This window comes from Electrophorus electricus, chromosome 4, assembly GCF_013358815.1.
Source record: "Electrophorus electricus isolate fEleEle1 chromosome 4, fEleEle1.pri, whole genome shotgun sequence".
Classification (NCBI taxonomy): domain Eukaryota; kingdom Metazoa; phylum Chordata; class Actinopteri; order Gymnotiformes; family Gymnotidae; genus Electrophorus; species Electrophorus electricus.
Window position 1 is genome coordinate 15196076 of NC_049538.1, and position 27449 is coordinate 15223524.

At 41.5% G+C, this 27449-nt stretch overlaps 3 protein-coding genes across 3 annotated transcripts; 1 reads left to right on the forward strand and 2 right to left on the reverse strand.

The window, feature by feature from the left end:
• Positions 1–26: 26 nt before the first annotated feature.
• On the reverse strand, positions 27–906 carry LOC118241244 (very long-chain acyl-CoA synthetase-like). The gene is made up of 2 exons (XM_035525534.1): positions 780–906; positions 27–544 (listed from the first exon to the last, which is right to left on the reverse strand). Exons 1-2 carry the CDS (start codon positions 888–890, stop codon positions 368–370), a joined length of 288 nt encoding a protein of 95 aa, XP_035381427.1. The 5' UTR covers positions 891–906; the 3' UTR covers positions 27–367.
• A 2478-nt stretch (positions 907–3384) lies between these two features.
• hdc (histidine decarboxylase) lies at positions 3385–12261 on the forward strand. The gene is made up of 12 exons (XM_035525434.1): positions 3385–3412; positions 3915–4087; positions 5689–5802; positions 5923–6045; positions 6705–6881; positions 7046–7189; positions 9124–9190; positions 9326–9488; positions 9716–9803; positions 9963–10061; positions 10659–10760; positions 11519–12261. Exons 1-12 carry the CDS (start codon positions 3385–3387, stop codon positions 12197–12199), a joined length of 1959 nt encoding a protein of 652 aa, XP_035381327.1. The 3' UTR covers positions 12200–12261.
• A 70-nt stretch (positions 12262–12331) lies between these two features.
• LOC113585358 (very long-chain acyl-CoA synthetase-like) lies at positions 12332–27390 on the reverse strand. The gene is made up of 10 exons (XM_035525661.1): positions 26785–27390; positions 23427–23636; positions 23041–23199; positions 22243–22367; positions 21934–22128; positions 19786–19876; positions 19139–19337; positions 18969–19066; positions 13085–13215; positions 12332–12849 (listed from the first exon to the last, which is right to left on the reverse strand). The coding sequence occupies exons 1-10, from the start codon at positions 27257–27259 to the stop codon at positions 12673–12675; spliced, it is 1860 nt and encodes a 619-aa protein (XP_035381554.1). The 5' UTR covers positions 27260–27390; the 3' UTR covers positions 12332–12672.
• Positions 27391–27449: the final 59 nt, after the last annotated feature.

Here is a 27449-nt window from a genome sequence, read left to right on the forward strand (position 1 = left end):
AACTACTAAAGTAGCACGCACATAAATACAAATATCTTACAAACCTTTATTAACTTTAGATTTCCCACTGGTTCTTTAATTAATCATTAACCCACAGCCCCCACCTTCATAATTATTTTCAAAATTATACAAAAATCATTGCTTTTGGTATTAAACAGAGATCTGTGCTATGGCTACTTTTATTACTTAATTCAGAATTCATGTAAAAAATCTGTTATTTTTGTGGCCTAGCACCAGTGTAATCACATTTTGGTTATGTTTGGCTCTGTTTAAATAGAAAATAAACTTTCCCTGATTTTAAGGCACTTGATTGGCAGTTGTGTTGTTACAGGCTGAATGAAAGTTCTCTCTCTCTCCATCCTCCTCGTTATAATCTCAGTCTTCCGTCACAGATGGAACTGAAAATATCCTCCGTCATGGCCACGTAAGTCTTCTTCTCATCATCCAGGAAGTAAAGTGGGTCCTGGATGGTCTTTGGGTTGAATCCCTCCTCAGCCAGCTTCACCTTCATTTGTTTAAAGGTGCTGGTGATGTTCATCGCCCTCTAGAGGACAGCAGGGGGAACTTAGACTTACTGTGATTCATGGTCCTGCATAAATTGTCTATAGCCCTTCCATTCAAGTGACTAGAAACAGTAACCGTGGTAAAAACAAAAAACCTGGACATTGTCCCAGCCCAATGGACTGTAAGAATGATGGATATTGGGACATTTTAAATGAAGAAGTTTGTGTGTCATTTCAGTGCCAGTGATTGGGCGGTGAGGGAGTTTGAATGTTTACCTGGATCCTAATGAAACGTGGTCTGCTGTATGCAGGCAGGTAGCTCTCCACGTGTTGATGCATGACAGAGCCATCAAAAGCCATCCCCTCTCTCAACCTCACAGCAGCCATTCCTATTCGACCTTCGTGACCTAAGCGCACGCGCGCGCGCGCGCACACACACACACACACACACACACACACACACACACACACACACACACACACACTTATATGAGGGATTGCATACTCAGCAAATCAAATCCTCATTAAAAACACTAGAAATGTGTGTCTGTACGTTAACAAAGGCTTTTAGCTGAAGTGGGTTATGTAGTTTAATGGCAGCACTAAATCTTGGGAAGGTCAGTTGGACAAAATTTTAATAATCACAAAATCTGTGGTGGAAATGTTTTCGACAGGAAACAATTTACAATTAAGCATAAACTGAATATCATTTGACAGGATTTTCATGTGCCTCTCCTAGAACAAAAATAAACCACAGCAAGAAGACGAGGAACTAAGCAAACAGCCAAAGATGGCAATAAATAATATTAAAAAGCCACTCTGATAAAAGCCTTTTTTCATTTTGTTTTGTGTGCTATGTCAAAACCATTATGCTACTGCAGCTAAGCTAAGATGATACTTTTATTCTCACTATAGGTACAATGAGAAATAATTTGGAGGTTGTAGATACATTAACAAAAGATTAAAATAAAATCATGGTATAAGCTTAAAAAAAGCCACACAAATCCAAATGCAAATTACAAAGATACAAGAATATGACATTGAAGAAAAATAAGAGTGTGCTGCTAAACTAATATAGCTAATCTAGCATCTTAGCCAGCTTGTCTCCAACAGTACCATAAAGTGGTCCAAGAGCCCTGGACCTGTTTGACCTCTGGAGCGATTAATCACTGAACAGCTCCTGCTGTGGTGTAATAGTGCCTAATGGGAATTGCTTAGTCATGCAACTATATATGGTAATACATTATATAACAATATTAACGATGTATGGTAACGTTATTGTGGACACTTCAAAAGACCGTCACTACATTTTAAAAAGCTGCTTATGTCACCCGAGACACCAAACGGCCCTGCTCTGGCAAACTCACATGCGCTACAGTGTGGAGCTCTGATCACACATCACTGTCCTCTGTGAGGGAGATGTAAACATAGAGAGAGGGAGACACCAGAGCACAGTTGAAGGTTGCATGACCCCAGAACCCTCCATCAAAAAAAAAGTTTAAATTGGAAATATGGAAACATTTTTGCTATGGATAAAATGAAGGACAGGTGATCACAGACAGCTGGCTAATATGCATAATGTCTGGGAAGCATGAAAGTTACTCAACACAAGCAGAGATCTGCAACCTGACCCAAAACTGAGGTGAGCTGACAGGTTTCAGGTTGTGCTCAGATTTGTGTTCTAATAATTAAAATATTGAAATATTATGTAGCTAGCTAATAGATGCACATTTTCTTTCTGCTGCATGCAGTCTATCATTAGTAACATTAAAGTCTATAGCTAGCTAGCTATGTGTGTTAAACATCTCCCTGCATTTCAGCAAACTCTTGTTTAGAATACCTGGAAATGGTGCAAATTCCCAAAACACACGGTGTTGCCTGCCACAATTCGAAGATGCCTTTGTACTAAACTCCTCAAAAATGCCATAATAATGGACTTGAAGAGACAAAGAGGCTACAGGGCAATGAAGGCTGGTAACCCAAGTGCAGACTCCTGCGTCGGTTTCAACAACATTCACCCACTGGTCAAGCTCAGGATGCATTGTGGAAAGTATGTTGGAAACATTTTAGAGACCTCTTCTTGGCTAGCCACAGCATCAGATGTATGTTCTTAGACATCATTATGGACATGTGGAGGAGTTGAAAAAATCAAAGCAGACGTGATCGGGGTGTGTGAAACCAAAAGTGGAAATAAGCTTGTCCAATGGTAGAAGGGCAGAGACAGGGGGGATGTTTCATCGTCAAAAGGTCAATTGTGCAGCAAATGCTGGACTGCCACATCACATCAGCTTCCTGATAATTGCAGTGCTTATCCCATCAAGCAGAGGAAAGCGAAGTGGAGAGATTCTATGCCAAGATCAAAGCACTTACACGGTGATAAAATTTTAATGCATTCATGGGTGATGTTTTGCTGAAAAATTGGCATCAAAGAATTTAGAAATAAAGTACAGCATAAGCATTGATGAGGACTATACTCAGTTCATTCAAATCATCCAAGATGCTGTAAAAGTGTTGAGCAAACTGAAGAAAACATCAAAAACACACATGATCTTAAAAACAATCCAAAAGATTCTGAAAATTGCTCAATTGAAGGCAGAAGGTAATAGAAAGCGTAAACTGAGAGACGTTATGGAGCAGAGAACTAACTTCTAGAAAGTGGAAAAAGTACTGCAACTCAAACAAGTTTCATGCAGCACTGAAAAATCAAGGAGTGAGAACTACAAGTTACACTAAGATGAAGCGATCTGCTTTCGTGGTTCGCGCGTGTGCGTGCGCAAGGAGGGGGTTGTGGCTGGTATATAATGCTTTCCACTGCTGGAGGGAACAGCAGTCATTTGTCATTTGACCTGCACACTTCAGGGCTCAGACAGAACAAGGGATCATGCAGGCAGAGGAATACACACAGCGAGGTAAGAGGGCCAGCTCAAACACCTGCACAAATGTGCTGCGTGGGTACTATACAGTTGAATGGAAACCAACATTTTGGCATGCAGGGCAAATGGTACCTTCTGAAGTGAACTATAATAAAGTATTATATTATGGAATATATCTCCTAAAATATTTTTAATGAAACAAATTTTGTAAATTTTCTAAAACAGTTATTTTTATATTTAATTAAACATTTTAAACTTAAAATTATTAACATTATAAAGTTATTATAAAACTTAAAAAAAAAATTATAGATTATTTTACGACCTTATTAACTTATTAAATATGAGGCTACCAACTGGTTTAAATGGGCATAAAGTTCTGGTGGAGTGTTTCTGCTTCTTAATACTAAAAACTAGTAGTGCTATTGAAGCTCGAGATCAATTTAAGGCACAATATGTACTTTATGGCAAAATACACTTCATTGTTTAAGAATATCCTGTTTTGTCAAGGTGAAATTGCATGTGTGTTGTGGGAGTACAGGCAAGGAGATGGTGGATTATATTCGGCGATATCTGACTGAGATCCGCGAGAGGCGTGTGATTCTGGACGTTCAGCCGGGTTACATGCGGACCCTGATGCCCGAGAGTGCACCCAATGATCCTGAGCCATGGGACTCTATCCTGCAGGACGTGGAGAGTGTCATCATGCCTGGGGTGGGTCAGAGGTCTTGCTCACCCTTACTATCTGCTCCGCTCGCCCCTCTCTCCCTCTTACTGCCTCTCCCGCTCGCCATTTCTCGCTCGCCCTCTCTACTTCTCTGTTTCTTTAGCTTCTTTCCTACCTGTCGCCTTATTGTCAGTCCGTTACTCCTTTATTCAGTTCTTTCCTACCTGTCGCCTTATTCTGTCAGTCCGTTACTCCTTTATTCAGTTCTTCTTTCCTACCTGTCGCCTTATTGTCAGTCCGTTACTCCTTTATTCAGTTCTTCTTTCCTACCTGTCGCCTTATTCTGTCAGTCCGTTACTCCTTTATTCAGTTCTTCGTTCCTACCTGTCGCCTTATTCTGTCAGTCCGTTACTCCTTTATTCAGTTCTTTCCTACCTGTCGCCTTATTCTGTCAGTCCATTACTCCTTTATTCAGTTCTTTCCTACCTGTTGCCTTATTCTGTCAGTCCATTACTCCTTTATTCAGTTCTTTCCTACCTGTCGCCTTATTCTGTCAGTCCATTACTCCTTTATTCAGTTCTTCTTTCCTACCTGTCGCCTTATTGTCAGTCCGTTACTCCTTTATTCAGTTCTTCTTTCCTACCTGTCGCCTTATTGTCAGTCCGTTACTCCTTTATTCAGTTCTTCTTTCCTACCTGTCGCCTTATTCTGTCAGTCCGTTACTCCTTTATTCAGTTCTTCGTTCCTACCTGTCGCCTTATTCTGTCAGTCCGTTACTCCTTTATTCAGTTCTTTCCTACCTGTCGCCTTATTCTGTCAGTCCATTACTCCTTTATTCAGTTCTTTCCTACCTGTTGCCTTATTCTGTCAGTCCATTACTCCTTTATTCAGTTCTTTCCTACCTGTCGCCTTATTCTGTCAGTCCATTACTCCTTTATTCAGTTCTTCTTTCCTACCTGTCGCCTTATTGTCAGTCCGTTACTCCTTTATTCAGTTCTTCTTTCCTACCTGTCGCCTTATTGTCAGTCCGTTACTCCTTTATTCAGTTCTTCTTTCCTACCCGTCGCCTTATTCTGTCAGTCCGTTACTCCTTTATTCAGTTCTTCTTTCCTACCTGTCGCCTTATTCTGTCAGTCCGTTACTCCTTTATTCAGTTCTTTCCTACCTGTCGCCTTATTCTGTCAGTCCGTTACTCCTTTATTCAGTTCTTCTTTCCTACCTGTCGCCTTATTGTCAGTCCATTACTCCTTTATTCAGTTCTTCTTTCCTACCTGTCGCCTTATTCTGTCAGTCCGTTACTCCTTTATTCAGTTCTTCTTTCCTACCTGTCGCCTTATTTTGTCAGTCCGTTACTCCTTTATTCAGTTCTTCTTTCCTACCTGTCGCCTTATTCTGTCAGTCCGTTACTCCTTTATTCAGTTCTTCTTTCAGATCTTTTCTTCTGACCGTTTTTCTTTCTTGCTTCTTTGGACCTTTTCACTAGGCAGATAATAGTTTAAATCTTAATGCATTACAGCATTACACCTGAAACAAGCATTAGCAGGTCAGCAGCTATAGGTCTGTTGACTGCAAGTAAGAAAACACTGTGTGTGTGTGTGTGTGTGTGTGTGTGTGTGTGTGTGTGTGTGTGTGTGTGTGTGTACTGTAGGTGGTCCACTGGCAGAGCCCTCACATGCATGCATATTTCCCAGCACTGAACTCATGGCCATCTCTGTTGGGAGACATGCTGGCTGATGCCATCAACTGCCTTGGTTTCACCTGGGTAAGGCACCACACAACACACTAGTCTGATAACACATCTGTGACAAATTGTGTAAATAAATACATTTCATCTGATTTGAACTGTGTTATGTGCGTTTGTGTGTCTGCACGACTGTTCCAGGCATCAAGTCCAGCTTGTACAGAGCTGGAAATGTGTGTGATGGACTGGCTGTGTAAAGCTCTTGGCTTGCCAGATCATTTTCTGCACCATCACCCAGAGAGTCGTGGAGGGGGGATACTACAGGTACAGTTGCTACACTACACCAGTGTAAAACAGGAAGAACAAGTGTAAAACACTGAAACAGGGTGGCCTGCTCAGTCTTGAAGGGCCTGACTCCAGCACAGTTTAGTTATTTTCTTGTTCTAACACAGCACCCTCTAGGGTTTGAAATGTGCACTAATGCTAAGCATAATTTCACAGATGCTGAATAAACTTGATTGTGGTTGCTAAACACCTGCACCTGCAGCAATGCAGCACTAGTGTTCGCACTGTTCCAGTGTCAGTAATGCATTCCTGCTGACTATCAAATCCTCAGTGAGCTGACATGTACACTCACGTGCTGGATTAGAGAATGTGTGTGTGTGTGAATGTGGTCTATAAGGGAGGCTAGAGGTGCATACAAGGCACAGATTAGTGTGATATAACACATTCATCTCATCAGCTAATAACCAAGTAAGTCAGGCTTTGTGGAATAGGGGCAGCATCTCTGGAGTTTGCTGGAGCTTGAATAAGTGTTATATACACTGGAGAACATAGTTTCATTGCACATTGTGCAATGGCAAGAAAGGCATTTGATTTGAAATAGCTCTGCAAGTGAGTGTAATGTATGTGTTTTCCAGCACTACGAGTGAGTGCACTGTGTGTTTTCCAGCACTGAGAGTGTGTGTGGTGTGTGTTTTTAGAGCACTGTGAGTGAGTGCACACTAGTTGCTCTGCTGGCTGCCCGAAAAGACAAAATTCTACAACTAAAGAGCAAAGAATCATCCACAGACCCCCACGCAGACACATCTGAAGATACTCTCACAGACATGGATGAATCCATACTGAACTCCACACTTATTGCCTATGCCTCTGACCAGGTGTGTTTCTGTACCATCCTCACCACACCAACTCAGGCATTAACATTCTTCATGCTCTTCATAAATATACACCTAATTTAGAGGACATTTAAGCATATTTGTATTTGTTTTGTTAGTTATTCATATGAACATGTTTGATGGTACATTATGGATGTGTGTTGAAGGCTCACTCCTCTGTGGAGAAGGCTGGGTTAATCTCACTAGTGAAGATCAGGTTCCTGGAAACAGATGAGAAGTTCTCCCTACGTGGCGAAACACTTGAGAGAGCCATCCAGGAGGACAGAAGGAGGGGTTTACTGCCTGTTATGGTAACACCCACTCCATTTACTAACTACTTACAGAAGGAGGGGTTTACTGCCTGTTATGGTAACACCCGCACCATTTATTAACTACTTACAGAAGGAGGGGTTTACTGCCTGTTATGGTAACACCCGCTCCATTTACTCACTGCTTACAGAAGGAGGGGCTTACTGCCTGTTATGGTTACACCCACTCCATTTATTAACCACTTACAGAAGGAGGGGCTTACTGCCTGTTATGGTAACACCCACTCCATTTATTAACTACTTACAGAAGGAGGGGTTTACTGCCTGTTATGGTAACACCCGCACCATTTACTCACTGCTTACAGAAGGAGGGGCTTACTGCCTGTTATGGTAACACCCGCACCATTTACTCACTACTCACAGAAGGAGGGGTTTACTGCCTGTTATGGTAACACCCGCTCCATTTACTAACTACTCACAGAAGGAGGGGTTTACTGCCTGTTATGGTTACACCCACTCCATTTACTAACTACTCACAGAAGGAGGGGCTTACTGCCTGTTATGGTTACACCCACTCCATTTACTAACTACTCACAGAAGGAGGGGTTTACTGCCTGTTATGGTAACACCCGCTCCATTTACTAACTACTCACAGAAGGAGGGGCTTACTGCCTGTTATGGTAACACCCGCACCATTTATTAACTACTCACAGAAGGAGGGGCTTACTGCCTGTTATGGTAACATCCGCTCCATTTACTAACTACTCACAGAAGGAGGGGCTTACTGCCTGTTATGGTAACACCCGCTCCATTTACTCACTGCTTACAGAAGGAGGGGCTTACTGCCTGTTATGGTAACACCCGCTCCATTTACTAACTACTTACAGAAGGAGGCGCTTACTGCCTGTTATGGTAACACCCGCTCCATTTACTCACTGCTTACAGAAGGAGGGGCTTACTGCCTGTTATGGTAACACCCGCACCATTTATTAACTACTCACAGAAGGAGGGGCTTATTGCCTGTTATGGTAACACCCGCTCCATTTACTAACTACTCACAGAAGGAGGGGCTTACTGCCTGTTATGGTAACACCCGCTCCATTTACTCACTGCTTACAGAAGGAGGGGCTTACTGCCTGTTATGGTAACACCCGCTCCATTTACTAACTACTCACAGAAGGAGGGGTTTACTGCCTGTTATGGTAACACCCGCTCCATTTACTAACTACTCACAGAAGGAGGAGCTTACTGCCTGTTATGGTAACACCCACTCAATTTACTCTCCATTTAGATTCAGCCCAATTCTAGCCTTTTATGGTGTGAACATGTGTAATAAATTCAGTATTTGGAACTTTGAATAATTTAGAGGTCAAATATGCTTTTTGTTTTGGTTTTCTGTTGTTTTGTTTTTTGTTTTTTTTTTGGTTTCTGAAATGTTCTGTTTGCTACATTATTAAGAAGCAAGGACATGCTAAAAAAATCGCTAACAACAAAATTACTAGATCATGGTAAATCATGGGAATTCATAGTACTGCATGCCTAAAACATTTGATGCCTGAATATTCGCATTTATGAAGACAATGAGACCAAGAACACTATGTGGGACGCTGGCAGAGATATATTAAAGACTTTAAGGAGAACAATATGCAATATGCATGCATAACAATGCAAGCAATGCATGCAATATACATGCATAGTTACAGACTTGAGGTTGATTTAACTGCAAATGTATGATTTTCTGAAATGAGCCAAGTGTGTATAAAATGTTGTCAGGGCTCTTATTCCTATAGTTTCTCCATTATAGACGTAAATACCATGAAGTTAAGGCTGACAGTTTATGAATAGCTAAATGTCATCCCATGCTATGATCTCATAAGCTGCAGCTAATTCTTACTAAGGAACACTTGATTGCTGCTAAAAGTGTAAACCTTTCTTCAGTTTAGATTTGAACTGCAACTGTGTGTTTGTGTGTATAGCTCTGTGCTACCTTGGGCTCTACGGGTGTGTGTTCCTTTGACTGTCTAGACGAGCTGGGACCCATATGTAAGTGTTTCTTCAATTTCTCATACTGCTTTGCGTTTAAAATGACACAAGCAGAGATTTTGTGTAGAGAAGATATTGGGTGAAAAATGACTTGCTGTGTATGCTTGCATGTGTGGTGTGCGTATGCGTGTTCAGGTGCTCGAGAGGGTCTCTGGCTACACGTGGATGCTGCCTATGCAGGCTCTGCTTTTCTGTGTCCAGAGCTGCGACACTTCCTGTCTGGGATGGAATATGCAGACTCGTTTGTTTTCAACCCCTCCAAGTGGATGATGGTGCATTTCGACTGCACTGCCTTTTGGTGAGAACACTGGCAGAAAGGGAGAGACTGTAATGCTTTTCAGTTTTCAATACGCCATGGTAAAATTCCCACCTTGAAGGGGAGGTATTGAGCACTGTGTGGGAAACTGTAGTATGTGTGTGCACAGGGTCAAAACACTAAAAGCTTCTGGAGTGTTCATGAGGTGTTTATAAAGGCACAAAGTGAACAGTATATTGTTTTGTCTGAGAGTGTGTTTGATCCTGCAGGGTGAAAGATAAGTTTAAACTCCAGCAGACATTCAATGTTGATCCTCTGTACCTGAGACATGATAACTCAGGAGCTACAGATTTTATGGTCAGTACACTCATGCTTTCACTCAAAATTTCATACTGATTTTATTGTATTTTATTGTAAATTAAATACAAAATCTTTTCTTCCTCCTCTTGCACTCTATTCCCCTCTTCTTCTGCTCTATATACCCCTCCTCTTCCTCTCTCTATACCCCTCCCACAGCACTGGCAGATCCCGCTGAGTCGCCGGTTCCGCTCGCTGAAGCTGTGGTTCGTGATGCGCTCCTTTGGCCTGAGGAAGTTGCAAGATCACATCCGGCATGTAAGTCAGCATTTATGTCTCTGCCCTGCCAGCAGCTGACACCAGAGGGCCCTCCAGTAACTGTTTCTTGCTGTGCTCTGAGTTAGTACTGGAACAGGGCAAAAATCATCTGCCAGATGAACTTTGCTCTAGGGATCTGCAGTTCTGGGACTCCTCTGTCACAACTGAAACATAGAGCAGTGTGCCTCCTCCTGACTACCACTTTCAACCCAACAGTCAAAACTCAGGGGAAAGGAACCTGATTTTGATATGACTATAGTTTCAGAACACCTAAGACCTGATTTTACACAGCTCTGAGCTGGATGATGTATAGAATGTAAAAAGCTGTGATGAAATCAGTAAAACGCACATGGAAATAATGTACAAATGAACTTGGAGTACTTTCATATTTTCAACAACTGTTTTATGTCTTATGTTTTATGTTTCTATTTTATTTATAATGTTTAAACTGACTACAGTTTCACTACCAATTCAGTGAACTAAAGGGCTCAAAGAAATCTAATGCAGCTTTTTGTCCAGGTGGAGGCGCTGTAGTTCTGAGCTAACGCGTCTGACAAAAGGCCTCTTGTGTTGAGTTACACAACCCTTTCACTGCAGGGTGTGGAGATGGCCAAACTGTTCGAGTCACTGGTCAGGAGCGATTCAAACTTCCAGATCCCAGCAGAGAGACACCTGGGACTTGTAGTCTTCTGCCTGGTGGTGAGGCATCAGCTACACACAACGCAACACAACACTTCAACAGTCCACCACAGCCCAGTACAAACCATGGTTCACAATACCATTTTATCAACACCATATGAGGCTTTACTAGTGGATCTTTTTGGTTGTAGCTTATTTGGTGTTGGAATGCAACGTGTTAAGAGCTGTGGGTGAGACGCCTTTCAGTAATTAATTGCTCCCTCCCAAGAATCATATGTCACATTTTTCCAGAAAAACATCATCTCTAGATTCTCTGTTCCACTACCCCTCCCCTCTCCCAGGGCCTATTACAGCGGCCTTTGGCCTTTGCTACATGTGGACAAAGACCTGTACTGATAACTATCCCCTTTAGCACTGAATGCTGATGGGTACTAAAACACATTGGGTGGTAAATGATTATTTTCTGTTCTTCTGGCTGGAGAGCAAAGAGAAAAGGCTGTAAATATAATATATTCCATAGCTCTTTTACAGCATAGTCAGGTTCAGAGTTCAGAGTGCTGGATCTCTTTTAGAGAAAACAAACAAGTGAATGAAAGGAAATAATTCAATGAATCACAAAGCAAGATTTTAGTTCGGCAAGATACATTTGACCACGTCTTCATGGTATAAGCTGAAATTTATCTGAATTGGTGGAAACTTCTGTGTGTTCTTTTTTTGGGGGGGTGTCCTTGGCTTTGTGTGCTTTATAATAGAACATTGTGCTTAGTAAATGTGTGACATGTGGGACAGAGGTTAAGGCAAGCTTGTGGTGTGTTCAGGGGGGAAACGGCCTGACTCAGGAGCTGCTGAGGAGGTTGACCCAGTCTGGCTGCATGTTCCTGATCCCAGCTGCCATTGGCACCAAGCTCATTATCCGCTTCACCGTGACATCCCAGTTCACTAAAGTTGAGGACATCCAACGGGACTGGGACCTGATCCAGCGTACGGCCGCAGAGCTTCTGCAGCCGGGCCTCTGTATCCGCCTTCTCTCCCTGGCCCTGGAGAACCATGTTACTGCTGACACAACCAACGCCGACACAGAGCAAGAAACGCTGTGGCTGGAGCAGGAAGTGGGGAACCTTGATGCCCAGTCAGCTGAGGGCACGGTGAGAATGGAGCCAATGATAGACAAACATTTGGTGCATCAGGGCCAGAGGCGAGCCATCCGTTCGATGAGCTGCAGTGCTGAACTCCCGCCTACCAGGCCTGAACCGGCCTCCGTTCTAAAGGAGGCTCCTCCGTCTAGCACCCTGGCACAGATCCCAGAGAGTCCTGTGGAGGGGCGACGAGGACATAAGCGTTTGCTGAAGTTTAACAGTGTGCCAAGCCTATCCCAGGGCTGGGCCCAGTGCGCCATGCAGCAGATCTACCGGCCCTTCCAGCGGCCCTGGATCACCAGCAGAGCAAGCTGCTTCAACTGCTTCCCTCTCACACAACCCAGCCCCCTGCCCACCAAGTAGCGCGCACGCACACAGCCCAGTCCCCTGCCCACTAAGCACATGCACACCCACACACCCACACCACAGACCACTGCCCACCAAATAACACAAATGCGCACACACACCCAACTACTAAAGTAGCACGCACATAAATACAAATATCTTACAAACCTTTATTAACTTTAGATTTCCCACTGGTTCTTTAATTAATCATTAACCCACAGCCCCCACCTTCATAATTATTTTCAAAATTATACAAAAATCATTGCTTTTGGTATTAAACAGAGATCTGTGCTATGGCTACTTTTATTACTTAATTCAGAATTCATGTAAAAAATCTGTTATTTTTGTGGCCTAGCACCAGTGTAATCACATTTTGGTTATGTTTGGCTCTGTTTAAATAGAAAATAAACTTTCCCTGATTTTAAGGCACTTGATTGGCAGTTGTGTTGTTACAGGCTGAATGAAAGTTCTCTCTCTCTCCATCCTCCTCGTTATAATCTCAGTCTTCCGTCACAGATGGAACTGAAAATATCCTCCGTCATGGCCACGTAAGTCTTCTTCTCATCATCCAGGAAGTAAAGTGGGTCCTGGATGGTCTTTGGGTTGAATCCCTCCTCAGCCAGCTTCACCTTCATTTGTTTAAAGGTGCTGGTGATGTTCATCGCCCTCTAGAGGACAGCAGGGGGAACTTAGACTTACTGTGATTCATGGTCCTGCATAAATTGTCTATAGCCCTTCCATTCAAGTGACTAGAAACAGTAACCGTGGTAAAAACAAAAAACCTGGACATTGTCCCAGCCCAATGGACTGTAAGAATGATGGATATTGGGACATTTTAAATGAAGAAGTTTGTGTGTCATTTCAGTGCCAGTGATTGGGCGGTGAGGGAGTTTGAATGTTTACCTGGATCCTAATGAAACGTGGTCTGCTGTATGCAGGCAGGTAGCTCTCCACGTGTTGATGCATGACAGAGCCATCAAAAGCCATCCCCTCTCTCAACCTCACAGCAGCCATTCCTATTCGACCTTCGTGACCTAAGCGCACGCGCGCGCGCGCACACACACACACACACACACACACACACACACACACACACACACACTTATATGAGGGATTGCATACTCAGCAAATCAAATCCTCATTAAAAACACTAGAAATGTGTGTCTGTACGTTAACAAAGGCTTTTAGCTGAAGTGGGTTATGTAGTTTAATGGCAGCACTAAATCTTGGGAAGGTCAGTTGGACAAAATTTTAATAATCACAAAATCTGTGGTGGAAATGTTTTCGACAGGAAACAATTTACAATTAAGCATAAACTGAATATCATTTGACAGGATTTTCATGTGCCTCTCCTAGAACAAAAATAAACCACAGCAAGAAGACGAGGAACTAAGCAAACAGCCAAAGATGGCAATAAATAATATTAAAAAGCCACTCTGATAAAAGCCTTTTTTCATTTTGTTTTGTGTGCTATGTCAAAACCATTATGCTACTGCAGCTAAGCTAAGATGATACTTTTATTCTCACTATAGGTACAATGAGAAATAATTTGGAGGTTGTAGATACATTAACAAAAGATTAAAATAAAATCATGGTATAAGCTTAAAAAAAGCCACACAAATCCAAATGCAAATTACAAAGATACAAGAATATGACATTGAAGAAAAATAAGAGTGTGCTGCTAAACTAATATAGCTAATCTAGCATCTTAGCCAGCTTGTCTCCAACAGTACCATAAAGTGGTCCAAGAGCCCTGGACCTGTTTGACCTCTGGAGCGATTAATCACTGAACAGCTCCTGCTGTGGTGTAATAGTGCCTAATGGGAATTGCTTAGTCATGCAACTATATATGGTAATACATTATATAACAATATTAACGATGTATGGTAACGTTATTGTGGACACTTCAAAAGACCGTCACTACATTTTAAAAAGCTGCTTATGTCACCCGAGACACCAAACGGCCCTGCTCTGGCAAACTCACATGCGCTACAGTGTGGAGCTCTGATCACACATCACTGTCCTCTGTGAGGGAGATGTAAACATAGAGAGAGGGAGACACCAGAGCACAGTTGAAGGTTGCATGACCCCAGAACCCTCCATCAAAAAAAAAGTTTAAATTGGAAATATGGAAACATTTTTGCTATGGATAAAATGAAGGACAGGTGATCACAGACAGCTGGCTAATATGCATAATGTCTGGGAAGCATGAAAGTTACTCAACACAAGCAGAGATCTGCAACCTGACCCAAAACTGAGGTGAGCTGACAGGTTTCAGGTTGTGCTCAGATTTGTGTTCTAATAATTAAAATATTGAAATATTATGTAGCTAGCTAATAGATGCACATTTTCTTTCTGCTGCATGCAGTCTATCATTAGTAACATTAAAGTCTATAGCTAGCTAGCTATGTGTGTTAAACATCTCCCTGCATTTCAGCAAACTCTTGTTGTTTAGAATACCTGGAAATGGTGCAAATTCCCAAAACACACGGTGTTGCCTGCCACAATTCGAAGATGCCTTTGTACTAAACTCCCCAAAAATGCCATAATAATGGACTTGAAGAGACAAAGAGGCAAAAATGCATGTGTGTTGTGGGAGTACAGCCAAGGAGATGGTGGATTATATTCGGCGATATCTGACTGAGATCCGCGAGAGGCGTGTGATTCCGGACGTTCAGCCGGGTTACATGCGGACCCTGATGCCAAAAGGTCAATTGTGCAGCAAATGCTGGACTGCCACATCACATCAGCTTCCTGATAATTGCAGTGCTTATCCCATCAAGCAGAGGAAAGCGAAGTGGAGAGATTCTATGCCAAGATCAAAGCACTTACACGGTGATAAAATTTTAATGCATTCATGGGTGATGTTTTGCTGAAAAATTGGCATCAAAGAATTTAGAAATAAAGTACAGCATAAGCATTGATGAGGACTATACTCAGTTCATTCAAATCATCCAAGATGCTGTAAAAGTGTTGAGCAAACTGAAGAAAACATCAAAAACACACATGATCTTAAAAACAATCCAAAAGATTCTGAAAATTGCTCAATTGAAGGCAGAAGGTAATAGAAAGCGTAAACTGAGAGACGTTATGGAGCAGAGAACTAACTTCTAAGAAAGTGGAAAAAGTACTGCAACTCAAACAAGTTTCATGCAGCACTGAAAAATCAAGGAGTGAGAACTCCTTAGTTGCTCTAAGATGAAACGATCTGCGAGAATGTTTATATTGGACTGTATTCCTCATCTGCCAGACAACAAAAAACAACATTGATGCTATCCAAGTAATAACTTGCAATGAGGTCAAAGCAGTGAGTTCAGAGAAGTGGGAAATGTCCAGGAAAGACAAAATCAAGTGTAAATACCTCAGGACAGGAGGACAGGACGCCCGGCCATGTACAAAGCATTGGCTTTATGCTTCATTCCCTACATAAGGGCACGGAGATAATTGTCATCATGGAAGGCGTCTAAGACCATCCTCATGAAAAAAGGTGAACTGGAATCGTCTCATCTTATAAGTTCTATGGAACATCTATGGAAGTTCTATGCAACTACAGACTGATCACTTTATCACAAGTGTCTAAGGTGTTCAACCATATTATTTTGAACCATGTGAGAGGAGTGTTGGTAGAACAAATGAGCCAGGAACAAGCTGGATTTAGAAAAGGCTTTCCAACTATCAACCATATTCACAGCATGAAGCAAGAAATGCAAAAAAAAGAGCAAAAAATACTGCATACCACTATGCACTATGGATTACAAGAAAACATTCAATTCAGCAGAATTTCAGGCTGTACTGAACACCCTTCAAGACAATTCAATAGGCCAGATATACATTGCTCTGCTGGAGGAACCGAACACAGGCTGGAAGACTGAGATAACACCGTTTGAGGAGCTGTGTGTCAGAGATTGTGAATGTTGTGCACCAGGGAGATTTCATCTAGCCAAAACTATTCATGGCAACCCTGGAGTCACTACAGAACCGGCACGACTGGAGCACTGGTCCAGAAAGGAAAGCCGCTTGGACCAACTTCAATCACATCAGAGACACTCTATAAGATGAGACAATACCAATGCAGCTACAGAAAGATCTGTTCAAGTACACAGTCTTGCGCACAATAACATGTTGGCTCAGAGTGAGTAAGCTTAATAAACAGATATTTTGCTCTAGAATTTTTTTAAATGGCATATTAAGGTTTGTTCTCTATAGAGAATGTTTTTTGTACTAAAATCATCAGTAAATCCTGTAATTTGACAGGAATCCTGTAATTTGACAGTGTACTAATGTTGTCATATGACTCTCAACATATTTATATATAAAGCTGGCATTCCGGAGACATCTAACCTAGATCACTAGATTTGTCTGCCTTATCAGAACTAGACAGCCCTATCAAAGTACACCTCTAGCTAACTATACACGGTGTACACAATTATAAGGCAAGAGAGAATTTTGACCATATAATCATTTTTATGCATATTTTCCAACCTCAAGCTTACTGGTAATACTCAACAGGGTCACAAGAAATGTGAGAACACGCAAATGAACAGCCAAAGATTTGAGAAGAATCAAACATAAAGTGACCAGGAACCCGTTATCCTCCAGTACTGTCGTATTCCAGAACTGCAACCCAACTGGAGTGCCCAGAAGTACAAGGTGTTCAGTACTCAGTGACACGGTCAGGTAAAGGAAGGCTGAAATCTGACCACCACTGAACAAGACACATAAGGTGAAACGTCAAGACTGGGCCAAGAAATATCTGAAGATGTATTCAGACACTTTCTTCAAGCAGTGGTTCATAAAAAAGTCTGCATCTTTCAAGCAGACCATGATTTTAATGCATTGCTCCATCGCATGCATCGAACTACTCCACTGCGTGGCTAGCCAGTAAAGGCCTTAAAGAATGAAAGAACGGCATGACCCCCTTCCTCATCTGACCTAAACCCTATTGAGAACTTGTGGGCCATTCTTAAATGGGAGATTTACAGTGAAGGAAAACAGTACAACTCTTTGAAAAGTGTCTGGGAGGCTGTGGTTGCAGATTAAGAAACTAACAGACTCCAAGAATGAAAAGCTTGTAACTGTAATTGAAAAGAAGGGAGGCTATATTGGTCACTGATTTTTTATATATATATTTTTGAAGTGTCAGAAATGTTTATTTGTAAATTGAGTTGTTTGTTTATTATTCTCACTTCAACAGATGAAAATAAACAAGTGAAATAATAATTACATAATACCCTTGTGCACTAATAGTTGCCCAATAATTATGCACACATAGATATTTTCTTAAGAAAGCCAAAACCTCACTTCTACTTTCTTAAATATTCAGGTTCGATGTTTATTAACATTTTGGAGTAACCAAGAGCACTGTAGTTGTTCAGTAATAAAATGAATCCTCAAAAATACAGCTTGCCTAATAATTATGCACAGAGTGTAGTAAAATAACCAATCCATTTAGTTTATGCTACTTCCTGTGGGTGACTGGGATTTGACATATGGGATACATTTATTTACAGTCACGTACCATATATATGGCAAAGCATATATGTCTATGTGGTTGCATTATATCCTGTGATAACTAGAAAATGCATGAATTTCTAGTCATTATGCAGTTTAAACAATATCATAAATGTATTGAGCAAAGTGATATGTTCTGTCTTTGTAACCTGTACTCTATTAATCCTACAGGTCAGGCTTATGTATCATAAACACTTACAATCACCCATCCAAATTTCAAACAATTATGCTTGAAATATAAGCTTACTAATTTTACAATTAATCGAATATGAAGTAAGACCAACACTACGAAATATGACATTATCAAGGCAGGTGCTACTGCGGTAACCTTTTCCTAAATATAAATGACTTGTTCATTTCTCACTGTACTGTTGTCTGCTGCTGAATGTCTGCTCATATGTGACTACTTTTTTAAGTATTCAGAAGACTTGTTGCTTTGTCATTGGAGCCAGTCTGTTATAAAGTATAAAGTATATTTTAAACTAACCATCAACTAGAAACAACCCATACAACATATGGGGGCTCATTAGTCACATATTTACATCTGATTAAGGCTGCAGGTAAGCTTGCACTAGTTACTAGTTGCACTAGTTGCATTACATTTGAATAAATATCAGAGATGCAGAGGTTTTTGCTTCCTACACAAAAAAAAAAAAAAAGTTTATTTACTGAGTTCAACGTATTGTAAATAAATAAATAAATAAATAAAATTATATATATATATATATAAAGTAATAAATCACATTACTTGGGGCTGTTGACTCTGTCAATGCAAGAGTATAAACGCATATGCTAGATTTCCTGCCTGCCCACAAAAAAGGCAAACATAATTGCTCAGCAATAAATATAAACCATTTCCTTGTAGTCTTGTGAAACCTTGAAAGTTAAATATAATGTCCAGCAAGTGTTTCTTTAACAGTCACTGTCATGTTACATTTGACACCTGTAAGGTTTAAATGAATACTGCATATTGTCCTAATCATGCAATAGCATCATTTCTTGCCAAAAAGACTGCCGTTCAAGTAGCTGAAAAGCCTGTATTTTGGAAACCTAATGAAAACTGCTGTGCCATTACCAGCACAGCAGTGCTGTACAAAAGTAAACAATTACATCGTTTTTCTTCTTAAGCATACTGTTTGTTTGTTCAGTTTTGCTTGATTTTTACCATATTGTGATAATATAATAAATCATGATAAAAGACTAGGTAATTATCATGATAATACATTTTTGTACTGGCACTTGCCTAGAGCTGCATTCTGCATAATGAATTCATTACCTGGCACTTTGACTCCATAGACATTTGACTCCTCGATGAAATCAAGCATGATTAAAATATCAGTGACTTCAGTGGTAGCAACATTCTCTCCCTTCCACCTGCCACATGGGAAAAACAGGTTACACAGAATATAAACATTAACAGGCTTAGCTGGCTTGGAGAACGAATACCTGAAAGTATCCCCAATTCGGTCCTGGAAATAGACGAAGCCCTCCCGGTCAACTCTCATGAGGTCTCCACTGTTAAAGTACACATCTCCCTCCTGAAACACGTTCCTCAGTGTCTTCTTGTCTGTCTGCTGTTGGTTGTTTGCATAGCCACTAAACGGAGCCACTTTAGTGACCTTAGCCACTAGCAGGCCTGTCTCACCTACACACACACACACACACACACACACACACACACACACACACACACACACATACACACACACACACACACACACACACACACTCACAGTACCTCACCACTGTCATTCTATTCAGCTGCTGGTTGGACTACTGTTTTAAATCAGACTGTGACCCATGCAGTAGCACAGCACAGTGTGCAACGAGATGCAAAACCATTATATTCCTAACAGATCATTAGTGTTTGCTAACACATAGTCTACATGTTTAGCTCATGTTTTCCTAGTGTGTCTGAAACATCTTTCATGCAGGAAAAGGGTTTTATTATGAAACCATGTGTTCAACACCAGTGGGCAGCAGTTACAGTGTTCTTCTCACAGCAGTAATAGTGCTGCATAAAGGCCTACCTGTAACCAGTATAGGCCTACCTGTAACCAGTATAGGCCTACCTGTAACCAGTATAGGCCTACCTGTAACAACCTCCATACAGAAACCTCTGGAATCTCTGACTGGTTCTTCCCTCTCAGTATCATATTTAATAAGAGCAAAGTGTGAGGCTTTCTACACACACATGCACATACACACAGGCACATACAAAAAAAACAGGAAAATATTACTAATATTATACATAATAGTGTACATTATTTGTACTAATGTACTTGTTAGGTAGCTGCAATGGGCAATCAGGGGTGAGCTGTAGTAAGTTAAGGGATAGTGAGTTTTGATGTGGTATTAAGCTCTAGTGAGTGGTGGTGAGCTTTACTGAGTGGTAGTAAACTGTAATAAATGGTACTGAACTGTATTGAGATGTACTGAGCCATATTAAGCTGATGTGAGCTGTAATGAGTGACCATGAACTGTGAGTTGTAAGGAGGTATCATGAGTGGTAATTAGCTTTAATGCATTATAATAAGTGATATTGTGATGTAATGAGCAATAGTCAATGGTGTTAAGATGTAGTGGGTGGTAGTGAGTCTATCTGAGCTATAATGAGTGTAGTGAGCTGGAGTAAGTTGCAGTGAACTGTAATGAGTGGTAGAGCTTGTGGTAGAGCTAGTTAGAGAGCTGTAATGAGCAGTCATGAACTGTAAGAGGTAGTGAACTGTAATGAACAGCAGTAAGCTTTAGTGAGCGGTAGTCAGTGGTAGTGAGCTATATTTCACTTTAATGAGCTGTACTGAGTGGTTAAGAGCAGTCATGAACTATAATGAGCTGTAGTGGGCAATAAGCAATATTTCCCGCTACAGCTGTCGAGAGATGTCGTGAGCAGTTGTGAGCTGTAATTAACTGTAGCAAGCAGTTGAGAGCTGGGAGGGAGAGGATATGAACATTTGCGAGCATTTTTGAGCGTTGGCTGTAGCAAACTGTATTAAATGGTGATAAGCTGTAATGAGCAGTAGTGTGTTGTAATGAATGATAGTAGGCTGTAATAAGCAGTAGTGAATTATACTAGCTGTAATGTGGGAGAGTGAGCCGTAAAGAGTGGCAGTGGGCATTACAGAGGTATGATGAGCAGTTGGGTTTTGAGTGTTCTCTACAACGCGACTCTCAATACAATGCAATTCTCTACAATATGACTCCTTTTTTGTAAATAGTTCTCTCTCTCTCTCTTTTTCTCTCTCTCTCTCATAGGCGCAAGGCTATGTGAAATGGTCTGCAGTTACTGTCTCACTCTATACAGCCCATATCATATTACATGGGAACATTATGTCCCAACATGTTGTAGCTGCTGTCATTTACATATTTCTGCTTACTCATCTGCTATGCCATGTATATATTCTCAAGTATCTCTGAATAAAGTGTACGTGCTTCTCAGCATCTCTGACCCTGTGTCATTCATTCTGAGGTCAACCAGACACAGGCGCGTGAGACGGTGGGACCAGAGGGACAGAGTTAAGGAAAATAGGAATATTTTTCCTTTATGAGAAAAAATAATATTTTGCTTTAATGAGAGGTACTGCGTTGTAATGAGCAATTGTGAGCTGTAGTGAACTGTAATTATCCATAATAAGCATTAATGAGCTTTAGTGAGCATTTGTGAGGTAGAAAGAGTGGTAGTGAGCTGTAATGCCTGCTAGTAGTAGTGACTGTAATGAGCTGTAGTGAGTGATCATGAGTTTTATAGATCATAATGTAGTCAGTGGTAGTGAGTGTTAAAAAGTGGTAAAGAGCTGTAATGAGCAGAAATGAGTGGTAGGGAGTGGTTGTGAGCTGTAATAACTAGAGATGCACTGATCAACTGGCCATTGACCGGAATTGGCTGGATGGTCATGAGCTGTAATGACTAGAGATCCAATCGCCCGGTGACCGGAACTGGCTGGTAATTGATTATGTGTTAAATGAACATAAATCAGAATCATCCAGTGATGTGTTTTTAAAAATTGGAAATCGGAATCGACCAAAAAAAATTGCAATGGGTGCATCTCTTGTAATGACTGTTAGTGAGTGGTCGTGAGCTGCAATGAGTGACAGTAAGCAGTAGTAAGTGGTTGTGATCTGTAAATGTGGCCGTGAGCTGTATGTCAGCTGTCTTAGTGGTACTGAGCTGAAGTCAAGTATAGTGAGCTGTAATTAACAGTAGTGAAGTGTAGTGAGGTATAGCAAGCTCCCTCTCTAACCTTTACAAACACGTTCATTCGTCCAATAGCTCCGATCTTTCCAGTGTAGTTTACAAAGCCGACATTTCCCTCTGTGGCGCCATAGCACTCACAAATCCGTACATGTCCAAAACGCTGCAGGAAGTCCACCCATGTGTCGGCACGAATACCGTTCCCAATCGCTATCCGCACATTGTGCACGCAGTCATTCTCCAACTGAGACACAAATGCACAACAGACAAATAGACTTTGGGTGTGTATCTGAGAAGGCTGGTGTTGGTGTAAGTCTGAGGATTGGTGTGTTAGCTTCTGTGAGGACTGGCGTGTCACCTTGGGTGTGTTGCAGAGGTAGCGCATGGTCTCTCCAATGTACTGGATCACCGTCACATTGTGTTTCCTGCATTCGTTCCAGAACTGAGATGCAGAGAACTTCCGCCTCAACAGAACCGTGATGCCTAACCACATACATGCACATGCACATTCAGGCAATAATTTGAGGTATGCACATACAACAACAAAAATGCAAAGGGCAGGCAATTTAATAGTTGAGCATAACATTCACATCAACTAGCATCACTAGCAGGCTAAAACCTGCACAGCTTATAGACAGTCATATGTTATGAATGCATGTATATGCTTCTTGTGTTTGTATTTGTTCATTAACAGCATATTAATGAACAATCTAAGCAGGACTGACCAGTGTAGAACATTTCATTCTGAGGCTGACCTTACAATCCAAATCCTACATCCAATTTCACTCAGAAAAAGAGCTGGACTTTTCAGTGAATGAGGCAGGACGTGGGAGATGTTGATATACCCTCCATGCTCTGTCTACATTTGGGTGGAGAACTACACTCAATCACTGAGATCAAGCTGTGTGTGTGACATGTCCTCCTTTAACATCCAAACAATCTCAGTTTTCAGTGTTTGTGCCTTCTTCTCAGATTAGGAACTCTTCACACTGCATCTCTAGAATATTTAAAATCTTCACTTTATTCTTTCCTACATGTGTGTAATGGAAGGTTGTTACTGTACTATTACACCTTAAAATTAAAATTCAAGCTCCTTGAGTCTGAATAAAAGCATCTGCCACATGATTAAATGCAAGTGTTAGGAGTATTGGTTCACCACGCTCGATGGCTCCAGTCAGACCCATGAGAAAGCCGGCGCTGTGGTAGAGAGGAAGACAGACGTAAATAATATCATCAGAACAGACCCCAGACATGCTCTGCAAGCAGGAAGCCAGCCAAACTCTCTCATGACTTATCACAGCTGCCTTTGGAAGACCTGAAACACACACACCCACACCCACACATGCACACAAGCACTTTAAGAGTTTAAAGATGTCCACAAACATCTGTGAAAAACATTTTGGGTTTACATATTCTTTATATGTCCCTTTATATTGTGTGTGTCTGTGTATGTGTGCGTGCATGTGTGTGAACGTACGGTATGTGATGGACGTAAGTGATTGCATGTGTGTCTGTGTGTGTGTGTGTGTGCAGCTTTCTCACCTGTAGTTCCTGAAGTGAAGATGTAGAGTGCAGGACTCTTGATGGTGATTGTGGAGCGCAGTGACACCGGAGGCTGATCATCCCGTGCGGCGTTTATCTTTGCACTGAGGCAGGTGATGCCATCTGTCTCACAACTCTCTCCCAGCAGATACACACACACCTGCTGCTGTCGAAGTGCAGGAAGCGCCTCCTCCACAGCCTCCCGCACATCTATGGAGAGAGAGCACATTTGCATAGACATGCCATGACTCAGTAGACACACACACACTGTCATGCTGCCCTCTGGCCCTGCTACATGGGACTAATCCTCCCTGCAAGCTCTAGGAAAGCATCTCCTGAATACGAAGTCATTGCACATGTATCTCATTATGACTGTTTATTTAAGCCTGTTTCCGCTATTTTCCTCACTGCCTATATTACAAAAGAATATGAGAATATTTCCCTTAACGCCCTTAACTGCCTTAACTGTGTATCTAATCCTGCTTGTTTTTGGATTTCAGTTTTCTGAATGATCCTTTTGCACCTCTGCCTGTTTATCATTCTTTTGGTTCTGACTATTGCTTGTTACAATTTGCACTTCAGGCTAGCCTACATTGTACTGCTAACTTTTATCTGGTTTTTTTTGGTATTGTTTTTTTCTGGTATTGACCACTGCTGTTCGTTTATGTTCTGGATCATCCATGCACGCAGTAAGTGTCCGTGTTGTCTGGTCACATCACACACACACACACACACACACACACACACACAGACATGTCATAACTCAACATGCACACAGAGACGTCATAACTCAGCACACACACAGAGACATGTCATAACTCAGCACACACACAGAGACATGTCATAACTCAGCACACACACAGAGACATGTCATAACTCAGCACACACACAGAGACATGTCATAACTCAGCACACACACAGAGACCTGTCATAACTCAGCACACACACAGAGACATGTCATAACTCAGCACACACACAGCGACATGTCATAACTCAGCACACACACACACAGACATGTCATAACTCAGCACACACACACAGACATGTCATAACTCAGCACACACACAGAGACATGTCATAACTCAGCACACACACAGAGACATGTCATAACTCAGCACACACACAGACATGTCATAACTCAGCACACACACACAGACATGTCATAACTCAGCACACACACAGAGACATGTCATAACTCAGCACACACACAGAGACATGTCATAACTCAGCATGCACACAGAGACATCATAACTCAGCACACACACAGAGACATGTCATAACTCAGCATGCACACAGAGACATCATAACTCAGCACACACACAGAGACATGTCATAACTCAGCACACACACAGAGACATGTCATAACTCAGCATACACACAGAGACATGTCATAACTCAGCACACACAAACACACATAGAATATGCCATGACTTAGCATGCAGAGAACATTCCATGATTCAACATACAGTCACCATGATATTATGTGGACCCAGCATTATCAGATGATACCAGATGATGGTTAACACAGTTTAACACTTAGCAGGTTAACACAAGTTATATAGAAGCAGGCATGACTGTTCAGCCTCTGTAACATAAGGGTTATCTTCTGGTCCATCAGATATTCACACATGCCACATATAATCCCACATCTCTGAATACCTATGCCTAATGAACTAGTTCCTAACAACAAACACACACAGAAGCAGAGAACATGCCATTATTCAGCATACATACACACCGTTAAGACAGTACCGTTCTAGCGTTGCCTCCTGGGTTTGTCATTAAAGACTGTGGCTCAGGTTTGTGTGTGAGCACACAGCTTTATCTGCTTGCAACACGCAACACTGCTTGCAACATCAAAAAGTGTTATATGCTACCACGGAGCATCCAGGCCATTAAGTACGCACATTTTGAGGAGTTCATTTCTGTCAAATCATATTTTAATGCAGCGCTTGGAGAAAATACAGCCCTTTGTTAAAAACAAACTAATAATTAAATGTACTGCTCACATACCAGCAATCAACACAAAATCAACAAAACACTTTACAGTCATACATGTAATTACTGAATGATGTTGACTGCTGAGTTTGAGCCAGACCTGCCATTAGCAGGCTCTACAGAATACAGTTAATTACTTTGCATGCAACCATTGGCATCGCGTTTAATTACCTAAATGGACAGAAGCGAGGGAAAGTAGGTGAGATCATCACAGAATTTTAACCCTGATTGGCCTGCTTGTAAACCTTTGAAAATCATGAACCTTTAATGTTTGCAAGACGGACAAAATATGATCTTAAACAGCCTGTCACGGGTGGACGGCCATCCAAGCAGGAAGGACACGCCTACTATGCCCAACTCCCAATCACCTTTATATGAATCACACACCTGTTTCACATTTCCCTCCCTCGTTATTTAAAAGCACAGGTACCGGAAGGCGGCACTGCACTTTAATGGTCTTATGACTGACGTATACGACAGAGCCCCATGTTGCCTCACGGATTATATTCTTGTTTTTTGTTCTACACTACGTGTGTACACTATGGACCACTTCCTAGCAGCTGCGTCTCTTGCTCTCTCTGTGTCTTGCTTATCATTATTAATTGGGTGTGTCTTTTCTTTACCCATCTTCCCCAATCCTGCATCCATCATTGAAATCTTAAACTCTAACCCTTACCTTTTGTCCACCCCGCATTTACAAACAACACTTATTCTCCAACCATTTATTACAGACAACATTCCATATAAGAAATATTAGCCCTTTGTGTTTTGTCAAAATTGTGCTGCCCTCTTGGCAGTGCTCTGTAAAGAAAAATATATCCTTCACGTGTAAAAAAAAGTCTTTCTGAATGAGGTACAAGGGTCAAAATAAATGCACGCACACAGGTTTATCTGCTCTCAAACTGTTTTCATTGTGCTTGCAACATGAAGGAGTGTTATATGCTACCGCAGAGCATTCAGGACAGCAAACACACCAAGCACTCCTGTTTCAGGAAGTTGACACATTAGAACCCGAGCCATTAAGGGGTTTTCATGGAAGTGTCCACAGTACGACATCTGCGACTATTGGAAATCTGTCAAGAAATATTGTAATCTGAGTTCTGAAAAAAAAAGATTATAATCAGAGTTCATTTGCGTTTTAAAGCTAGGAGGAATACCTGGAGAAAACTAATAGAGACGTACCTTGATCTGCGTGTAAAAAAAGTCTTTCTGAATGAAGTGCGACTAGGTACAAGGGTCAAAATAAATGCAAGTAAAATTAAGAGACGTACCTTCATCTGCGTGTAAAAAAAGTCTTTCTGAATGAAGTGCGACTAGGTACAAGGGTCAAAATAAATGCAAGTAAAATTAATAGACGTACCTTCATCTGCGATTAAAAATTTCGCGCCGCAGCAGGAGAAACAGTGTAACAGGGATTTGGATCTGATGTTGTAATTTAACAATGAAGCAGGGCAGCCCAGTTTCGCAAGAGCCAGCCAGGTCCAGATGAAAAACGGTTCGTTCCCGAGATAAAGAGCGACGGTGTCTCCTGGCTTCGGACAGATGTGCTCCAGAAGTGCATTAGCGACTTTATTGCTGATTTTGTCGGCGTACTCGTAAGAATATGACTGATTTTCGAAAATAATAAACGTTTTTTTAGGGTGCTTTCTAACAGCGTCCAAAAAGCAATCTAAGATTGTATAACAGGGAACTAAGTTCTTGAACTTTCTTATCCGAAGCGCAACGCGAATTCCCTTCACTATGTAAATAATATCCTGCACAAAATACGGAAAACGAACATAAATCAGAAGAGGCAGGATACCCAAGCCCGCCAACACTGTGTACAAAAGAGACATTTTAAAAAAAGTTTTGTCTGTTTGACAAAGTCTATTAAAATCCCCCTGCCATTACTACAGCAGCTGCTGACCAAATCAGTTCTCTCCTAAGGTAAAACCAGACTTGGGATTCAAAAGCCAATGGGAATGCGAGGCGGTATCAAAAGGAGCGGAACCTGGGACTCATTCTTTACATGTTCGTCACACATTT